Source organism: Anomalospiza imberbis, chromosome 9 (genome assembly GCF_031753505.1).
Source record: "Anomalospiza imberbis isolate Cuckoo-Finch-1a 21T00152 chromosome 9, ASM3175350v1, whole genome shotgun sequence".
NCBI lineage: Eukaryota > Metazoa > Chordata > Aves > Passeriformes > Viduidae > Anomalospiza > Anomalospiza imberbis.
This window is the reverse complement of record NC_089689.1, coordinates 14,964,928-14,974,868: the sequence shown is the minus strand read 5'-3', so window position 1 is coordinate 14,974,868 and position 9,941 is coordinate 14,964,928. Positions and strand designations below refer to the sequence as shown.

General features: G+C 43.2%; 1 protein-coding gene across 2 annotated transcripts in view; it reads left to right on the top strand.

Annotated features, from left to right (window-relative positions):
• Nucleotides 1–875: 875 nt before the first annotated feature.
• Nucleotides 876–9,941, top strand: part of BTBD8 (BTB domain containing 8) — a 34,640-nt gene continuing 25,574 nt past the window's right edge. Inside the window, exons 1-3 of one of the 2 annotated variants that reach the window (XM_068199819.1) lie at nt 876–1,057; nt 1,134–1,295; nt 9,607–9,851. In XM_068199819.1, the coding sequence (XP_068055920.1) occupies nt 948–1,057; nt 1,134–1,295; nt 9,607–9,851 (517 nt within the window). In that variant the 5' untranslated portion in view covers nt 876–947. Of the gene's footprint in view, nt 1,058–1,133; nt 1,296–9,605; nt 9,852–9,941 lie in introns of those variants that run through there. The other variant, XM_068199818.1, reaches the window with a different exon arrangement.

Here is a 9,941-nt window from a genome sequence, read left to right as displayed (position 1 = left end):
TTTCAGCACTTATCAACTTAAATGGTTACGTGCTTCTCTTACTTACAGTATGAAACTGGAAAGGCTCTCCCTTGTTTCAGGAGGCGGCACAGAGAGACTTCTATCGCCTGTGCCGCAGTTTTGCTTTGGCAAGACGGACAGTGCTGGGGAGTAGGGATTTTCCTGCAGAGCACCGGCTGTCCGGAAGCCGCAGCCCGCCCCGCTTCGTTCCCTGCGGCAGGTGCAGGGGCGGCCGCGGAACGCCGGGCCCCTCACGCGAGGGAGCCGCGCTCGGGGGACGCGGCGGGAGCGGCCCTCGAGTGCGGGGCGCAGCGGCGGCCGCTAGAGGGCGCGCTCCCGGCGGCACCCGCGCTCGGCCGGCTGAGGCCCCGCCCCAGCAGAGAGGCCCCGCCCCAGCAGGGAGGCCCCGCCCCAGCAGGGAGGCCCCGCCCCAGCAGAGAGGCCCCGCCCCAGCAGAGAGGCCCCGCCCCAGCAGGGAGGCCCCGCCCCAGCAGGGAGGCCCCGCCCCAGCAGGGAGGCCCCGCCCCAGCAGGGAGGCCCCGCCCCAGCAGGGAAGCCATGGGGAGGGTGGGGCCACCCGATGGGGCGTGGCCAGGCGGGAGCTGCCGGCTCTCATTGGCGGAGGCGCCTGCGGGCCCTGCCCCGCGCGCGGCGCGGGTCCCGTTACTGCCTGCGCCCCGAGCGCCGTCCCGGTGCTCTCCGTGAGCGCGGTGGCCCGCCGCCAAAGCACCGACTGCCAGTCCCGCCCCGCTCTCTGTCGCCGTGCCGGCGCTCTCCGTGAGCGCGGTGGCCCGCCGCCAAGGCACCGACTGCCAGTCCCGCCCCGCTCTCTGTCGCCGTCCCGGTGCTCTCCGTGAGCGCGGTGGCCCGCCGCCAAGGCACCGACTGCCAGTCCCGCCTCGCTCTCTGTCGCCGTGCCGGGCGCGGGGCGGAGTGGCGGCCGGCGCATGGCGCGCTGCGGCGGCGGCGCAGCGCCGAAGGGCCCCGGCCCGGCGGCGGCGGAGCGGCAGCGGCTGAAGGAGGCGCTGGCCGAGCAGCTCCGGCAGGATCTCGGCAGGTGGGCGCGGGGCGGCGGCCGAGCCGGGGCGGCGCCGGGCGGGGCGCGGACGCGCGGTAACGGTGCCGTCCCGCAGGCTGCTGGCGGAGGGGACCCACTCCGACGTGACCTTCCAAGTCGGCGACGAGGAGGTGCGGGTGCACCGGGCGGTGCTGCTGGCGCGGGCGCCGCTGGTCTGCGAACGTCTGGCGGGGGGGCAGCTACAGCTGGAACCCGCGGAGTTACGGGAATTCCTGCGGTGAGTGCGCGGCCGCGGCGGGATTGATGGGCTGGCATCGGCATCACCTCTCGTGTCCTGCCTCTTCTTCTTTTCCCAGTGGCAGCACCTGTTTGAAAGCTTCTCCCGTTCAAGGCAGAACCCTCACGGCCTTCCTGCAGAGTTTGCAGAGGACTTTTCTGTAACTTCTTCCTTTCCCTCTGCCTTTGCCCTTCTGCTGATAGCACGTGGCTGTACTCGCCACTTTAGCGTGGTTGTAAAGGACTTGTAATAGAAAAAGAAAAAAACAGCAAAAATCCTTTGAGATTGTCTGTGCCTACAAAAACCCTTTTTAGCAAGATTCCCAAATGCAAACAGCAAATAAAATCCACTCTCAGCTCATAGTTGAAAAAGCTATGGATATAGGAATCTAGGAGAACTTCAGCAAGTTGGATGAAAATACATTAAGTTCAGACCTCATCTCTCAAGTCCTAGTGAACCATGGGCTAGGCCAAACACAGCATAGCTTTGGTGCAAACTGGGATCCCAGCGGGAGATGTGTGGGCTGGCTGCTCCCCAGGGACTAGTGCAAGGGCCAGCATGTTTTTGCACTGCCAGCTGTTTTCCTGTTGCCACATATGAAACATCTCTTATGTCTTGCTCCAAACCTTAGTTTGAGTTACATGAGGGGTGTTGGCTGGTGCTGCCACCAGACCTTGCAATCCTTCTTGTAAGTTCCTGTAATCCTTTTTTCAAAGAACTGCTTTTCTGTAACAAAGCTTTGGTGATGCCATCTACTTTCCCTAAAAAAAGAGTTGGTGTTAGAGCCGATCGGCACTTACAGGATTGCACCAGGAGCAAAGTGCTAGAAAGGAATTATTCTGGAATTTCACATGAATTCAGGATGTGCCTAGAAAATGTAGGTACTTGCAGGCTCCTGAGATTGTTGCCAACAGCAACAGGATAGTGTTGCAGTTTTAAAGTTTAGTGCTTGAAACACCACCTAATTATGAAAGAAAACTTTCTGAGTCCAAAGTAATATCTGAAACATAGAATCCTTGTAGTGGAGCAGGTTGATTACAAGGCATTTGTTGGGCTACTGCCACAGCCTGGCAGGAGTATTAGCAAAACAAGCGGTAAGAAACAAAACAGCATCGGTTTTGTCTTGTATTTTTCCTGATTTCATTGTTACTGTGATATCATTTCTTTCACATTCATCTATGTGGTGTTACAGAAGAATTCCATGGAGAAGTATCATAATGCAATTTTTAAAAAAATCAAATTAATTTTGAAACAATTATTCTGAATAATTATTTATATACTGTTATAGAAAGGGTTTGTATTCCTGCTGGTAAGCACTTAATATGTTACTGATACTTGCTTTCAGTTTTGTCTGGGTTTGCTGTAAGGCAAGGAATGATGTCTGAAGTTCTGCATGTTCTCCAAAATGCATGTTGTTGGAAAACACCTTTAAACTCAGCTCAACTAATTGTAAACCTTGTGTCTTTTCACAGTGAGTTTAGAATCTTCAGATGAACCTCCCTATATGTTGTAATCTGTGTATGAAACGTGCTTTACAAGATAATTGCTTTTTCTTAACTTAATTTTTGGTGTTGTTTGATACTTCACCTTTTGAGTCCTCTAACCCAGCACATTCTGTGCGGATTCATGCTTACAGAGTGCACTGAAGTTTGAACCCATTTGGACCAAAGAAAGGATTGGTTGAAAAGAACCTAATCCATTGTGATTAAGTAGCATCAGTGGCTGTTGAATCTCAGTGGTTTCTTATTGTTAAGATGCATCATCTTATTGTTAAGATGATCAAGTAGCATCAGTGGCTGTTGAATCTCAGTGGTTTCTTATTGTTAAAATGCAAATTAATTAGATCTTTGTAAGTGCGAAGCAGTGCCTTAAATTGGAGCTTTAGTTTTACTGGAAGCCAGCCTAGTTCTTGGAGCATGTAAACTGCCATGATGAGTTGTAACAGAGACCGTAGCTGAGCTCCTGAGAGAAAGTTATTGTCTTCTACAAAAGCTCTGGTTTCTTGTATATAAGGAGAAATAGAATACTAGTAATAGTATTGCAGAGTTCATCAAAGCTATAACAAAATCTCATTCCTTTTCCTGTTTGTATTCAACTTTATTTTCCCAAGTAAAACTTATTTTTCCATGGGGATTTGGGGACTGTTTTCTCACGAGCTATATCTGGCCTCCCTCTCAGTGGGTTGCACTTCCTGTGGCCTCTGTTTCTCTTCATCAGGAGAGATGAAGTGGACTGCATGTCACTTGTGTGCTGAAGGCTGTGCAGCTCCTCTTCCCTCTTCTTTTGAGCAGGAGATAGGACACAGTAAACTTCATGCTGGTCTTTCTGCATAGCCTCAGCACGATATAGATGAGCAACTAAGCAGTGCTTTGTTTCCCTCTGTACACTTGCACTATCTGAGCACAACAGGAAGAAACTTCTGGTCCCCAGATGTGCAGGATCCATACTGTAGACACTACTCATTCTATGTTTGTCACTGGTGAAGTTAATACTGACTCTGCCCTCCAATAGCCTTCTGTCATTCTTCAGGACACAGCTAGAAAAATGTCAACAGTTGCAAGTACATTGATAGCTGGAGATGCCTGCCCCGGCAGGGTTCTGCAGTGTGCTTCAAGAAAAGAAACTTAGCCATCCCTGATGGATGGCTGTCTGTCAAAAATCATTAGATCATTACTGTCTTGCCTGTTTGAGAGGCAAACTGCATTTTATTTTCTCTTGCAGTTGGACAAAATACTGCTTTAGCAATAAAAATCCAGATATCGTCTCTTAATATTTCTATTAGAGGGTCTGATACAAGGAAGGACAGAGAAGGACCTAATGACAGTGAGATCCAGCTAAAAAGCAATAAATACAATCAAATACAAAGGAATACGATTGTCATTGTGACAGTTACTGCCACAGGGGTTAGTTTGCAATGCCAGCAGTTGATTTAAAGACCAGCCAAGCCTTCGACCCTGTTACGCTTGTGGAATTCTGTATCAGGCAGAACAAGGATGCTACATCTCACTTAACTGCAGGCAGAAACCTTTTAGAAGGTAAACTCTAGACAGCATGATGGCAATAACCTCTTTCTGTAGAGTCTTTGTATGCACATCTTTCCTTTGTATAAAAAATCTTCAGCTGTGGTAACATAACTGTGCTATGAATACAACAGATACCCTACACCATTGTTCCCGTTTCATCTGCCACCTAGCCACACCTCTTGCAAACTCAGTGTTGCTCATGTCTATCACAGTCTTTTCTGTGTGCAGACGAAAAACCCAAGCCATAAGGTGAGGTACCTGTTAAAATTACACAGCATCATACTGATGCTACAGAAGTGATGGATTAGCACTATTTCCAGTGTGCTATTCTCTTGCATGTGAGGCTTTCATAAAGGAGTTACACCAAATAGAATGTTTGTGAATGTTTTTTCTTTAAATACAATTTCCAATTAAAGTTCCACTGGATAACACTGGATTATAAAGTAGTGAAAAAGGGAAATGCTTCTCTAAATAAAATGGCTACGAGTTTCTTCCCAGTTGCTGGATTGTCACAGTCCCCACTGAATATTGGCTGTTTCGGAGGAAAAACCTGAGTTATGCTACATATACTGAATTCATTTATGTTTACACCTCAGCAATTGTACCATTAATATCTATGCTTGTATATTGCCCCTAGTGGTTATGGTTGCAGACCACTTCATTTCAGAAGAATAGCCTGCTTCACATGTTCTTGGAATTTTGTGGTTTATACAGACTGTTCTGATACGGTCCTTCCCTTTTATCCTTTTATCACTTGTGTCTATTGATGTGGTGTACCTTAATATCTCCTCTAAATGACTGATTCATGGAACTCGAAAACAAATCAGCTGCAAAAAGGGCTTTTAGTGGTACTTGCAGGTGGATGGCACAACTGTTCTTTTCCCTGCATTAAGACATAAGGGAATCAGCAGGGCAGCTGAAAAAATCATACCTCCCAAAACAACTAAAATTAACAAACCTTGTCCTACAAATGTGGCAATATGGGAGATGTGATGCAATTGTCTTAAACTCTGTGAAACAATAAATCCTGAATTGTGGAAATTAAAATGCCCTGTTAAAAATTATTTCTAGTCTAACAGTGAGAAAGTTGAAAACAAGTTATTGTGACTCAAGAAATTAATGAATCTGCTCATCTTGAATACTTAGTGTTTTAGCTATTTCCTACATTTGTTCTTACAACCATATTCTCTGGTCTCAGTTTGTTACTACAGCACCAAGTTAGGTTTTTGTGGTTATAAATATGAGCTAATTTAGTCATTGTGAAGAATTAGACTTTGCTAAGGAGGGAAATAAGTAAGGTACAATATGAAGCTCGCATCTTAGATTTTATGCTATATCCTGTTCGAGAAAGAAAGACTTCACCACGATGACTTATTTTGATGAAAATGGGCTTTAAACACATGCTAGACAATGGCAATCTTATCTCCCTTCCACATACATAGAAACAGTAAGTTTGTCTTTTTTCTTACTGGTTTTTTTTTTTTGATCCATGTTTATATCTAATCTCAGTTTCTCAGATGAGAAGCTGAACTGTCAAGTCACAATATATTCAGTAGGGGTGTAATGCTTTGGAAACATAATATCTTAATGCAATGGATTTATGCCCAAAGGAAGAAAAACAGTCTGTGAGAAAGGGTTAAAAACCTTTCACTGGGCCTATGGCTATTTAAGGGTCAGATTGTTCTGAAATGCATACCTTTCACAAGAAATTAGAAAATCTAATCAGCACCTGTGTAAGGCAGTAAAGGAGGTGATGTTGCATCTTCTGAGAAGAAATTCACTGAAACACTTATTTTAAGAAATCCATTAAGTTAAAACAACCATCTTGACTGCAGAAATCAAACAGACAGTACTTTTAGCAAATCTAAAGGGAAATGGAGGAATCTTAAGTGGTTAGGGTGGGTTGAAGTTGTGTGTGTGAAATGCTTGACTTAGACAATGAAGATGCCCTGCTTTAGGTGTATTGGTGACATAGCTTTGCAAGATTTACCAAGACTGAAATGCACTACATGAGAGTATTTGCTGCAGTTGGGTTTGCTAGACATGGGTGCATTAAAATTCTGGGTATGCAGTGGTTCAGAGGCTTCCTATATTGGTTTTATTTTTATTAATAAAATAAATAAAGTAAATAGATTTGGGTTTCATTTTGACATTTAATTGTGGTAGCTGTTTAAGTAAAACTGTATAATATGGTATTTCATACATGTGCAGAAGATACTTTGGTGTTAATCTGGTTATTATGATATCCTTGTCCTTCAGCTTGAGAGGCTTGGGTTTGACAGAGAGACCATTCAGTGGATAAGGAATTGGCTGGATGGTCACACTCAGAGTTGTGGTTGGTTAACAAGATGCTCAGCATGAGCCAGCAATGTGCACTCACAGCCCAGAAGGCCAACGCTACCTTGGCTGCATCCGAAGCAGTGTGGCCAGCAGGTGGATGGAGGTGACTCTGCCCCCTCTGGTCCACTCTCCTGAGACTCCACCTGGAGTGCTCATCCAGCCCTGGGGCCCCCAGCATAAGTATCACCTGTTGGAATGAGTCAAGAGAGGGGCAAAAAAGCTAGTCAGAGGGCTGGAGCACCTCTCCCATGAAGACAGGTTGAGAGAACTGGAGTTCATCACCCTGGAAAAGAGAAGGCTCTGGGGATCATCTTGTGATGATACACCTCCATCTGACTTAAAGAAGAGATTTATAACTTTAGAATTGTTGTCTTCTGGTCTTTAGGTAACAAAACTAGGAGGGCACATTGAATGATGCCTGCTCAAGTGGTTTGGAACTGTTTTTAAAAACTATTCTTAATGCAATTCTGCAGTAAGGGTCCTGGATTCTTAAAGCAACTGCTTTGAAGAGATGATTTTACATTATCACTAAACCATCTGAGGTCCAAGGATGCCACATTTCCCTAGCTTTTATTTATGCTAGAAAGGCATGACTCAATACTCTGGAGGAGACAGTCTAGAAAACTTCACTCTGCTTTAGAAATGAGCCTATGAAATGCAGGGCACTGCCAAGCAAAGTTTTTTATAGCAGGTTATAGAAAACTACAGAATCTTGCATTCTGGAAACATCTAATGGGATTTACTGAGATAAAAGGAAATTTCTAAAAGATGTGCCAAAATCATTTTTCTGTCTGTGAAGCAAAATGATGGATGTGCCCCATGAGTCTTTCAGAGCAGTAAATTTACAGTCTGTATTCAGCAGAACTCTAATATTAAGATAACCTGCTGCTTTTCTGGAAGTAATAAGTCCAGGAATGTGACTGGATTTTAAAGGTTAATTGAAAGAGTCAACGTTTCTTGCTTTTTTACAGGAAAAAACTTACTTAAAATAGAATTAACTTTTTCAGATCCAGAAACCAGTTACTTAGTTCTGCTTTAAAATGCCACTTTATTTGTTTTATTTACTGAGTTCCTAGTTGTGGTAAGGATGCCGTTTTTATTGACTGAAGCCTAGTGATAACAAAATTATTTGCATTCTTGAGGTTTCTTGTGTAGATTCTCTGAAATTACCCTGAGCATTCCCAGGAGATTGTTTCTTCATTGCCTAACTTATGAAGATTCCCTATGGATGTTTTTCAGATACTGCAGAAAGTAAGAAAGAATATTAAAATAATTAATTTATGCTAAAACACTCTATCTGTTGCTGCTAGTTTTCCTTCTCCCTCAAAGTCAATTTGTACTGTCTACATGTTAAATATACAAAAGCTCTGTAGCAACAGAAAGGGGAATAAGAAAAGTTCCAGTGCTAATTTAGCCTAACATGTTCAAAGGCAAATTTTTTTTCAACAAACTCCTACTGCAGTTTTTACATTCAGTATGTGACCAGTGGACTTGAGTAATTGTGGTATTAGCTTCCATCTGGTGAAGATGGAGGGATAAGTGTGAATTATTGAATTTTTTTTTCTTCCTAGTACTGGCATTGTCTGTGTGACTTCAAGTGACAGTTCTTGAAAGGTCTAATGTGGACAAAAAATTGCAGACAAAACTTCAGAATACTTCTGTGAAACTTTGAATTCTCTAGCTTTAACTGGGTTTCTACTCTGAATTTCTATTCGTGATTCCTACTGCCTTAGAGCTGTAAAACACAGATGTTACCTACTGTGAAGCACAGTGAATGGGGAAAAATGTGTGGAACTTGTGGTCTTGAATTTGCTAAAGAATTGCAAAGTCTCCCTGCTCCATCAAACAACTTTTGCTCCTGTTGATAATATGGCATGGTTTTACTTGTCTTTCCCTCATGCTATTGTTATGCTAGGTTGGAAAGCACTTTAAATATGAAAAGCAATAGATGGTCAGCTTATAGCTTAGGAGTTCTGAAAGCACTTACATGCACAACAGCCTTAAAATCACATGTGAAAAGGGTCCACTGGTCTTACTCTTTCCATGTGAAATCTTATTGTTCCTGTTGCATCCTTTCCTGGTGCTTGCTTTCAAAATTTAACAAAATATTAACCTTCTTATTCCCTATATTCTTGTTTCTTCTTCTCTCCTGGTGGGGACCTGTATCACATAGCCAAAAATATTCTACCTATCTCAATCCTTTAAATACAGGACTCAAGAAGGAAGATGATTTCTTTGTATGTTTTCTCTGCCCCGTCAGAGTACAGTATTCAAATAATACACTCAAATTACTGTTCTCTGAGTATTAACAAAAAAGCTTCTTTGCCATGGAGTGAGTGACTAAAGCAGATCTCTGAGTATTTCTGCTACATCCAAAGGAACTGTAGCTCTTCTGTTAAATTTCATTAACTTCATCTAGATGGTATGAAACCAAGGATAAAACATGTTGTCTGTGCTGGAGTGCAGTATGTTTCTATAAATGTGGGATCTCTGCAGTCACAGACTGCAGGCTTTGTTAGCCTTTCCAGATCCTGAGCCAAAAATAAGCTGGTGAAACAGATGGGAAAGTGGGAAGCTGGAATTACTAGATAGGCAAAGTGGAAGTTCTTGGGTAATCTTAACTGCAAATTTTTGTGCTTTAAGTGCTTCAGTTGAAATTAAAATTTATTTCTCCAATTCATTTATATCTCTATACAATTTTTATGATTTTTTTTACTGTAATCTTGATGTTAGAAGGTTTTGATACTTTGTGGTGCTTGTTTATGCTTTTCAAGCATTTGCAGAAATACGTTTTCCAGAGATACATTTTTTAAAAGGTTGAGTTTTTTAAGCACTAGAGAGTCCAACTCTGTTTTCTGGTCATACGTTTTGCTAGATAAAACTAAGTAATTTTTTAATTTGTTTTTTTCAACTGAAAAATGAGAGTAAAAGTTAGTGTCATGTTCTAGGATTCTATATTCATCTGATATAAAAGAAATTGAGGAGCTGTTTATGAGGAAAATACAAGAAAGCAACAATACTACTCTTCAGAATGTTCAAAAAAATTTAAATTGTCTTGGACAAAGCAAAAGAACACCAGTTGATCAGAATACTCCAAGTGGAGCTGTGCAGAAAGGAATTGTTTGTTTGTCTGGTATTGAGGAAGAAATTCCAGAAGCAGTCATTGATGCAGAAAGCGACAAAGCCGCTGCAGGTAGGTTTGGAATTAAACTTTTTTCTGTTTTTGTCTTTTAAATAATTGTTCAAATATTTTTATAGTAGTGAAAATGCAGGCAAAATTAAA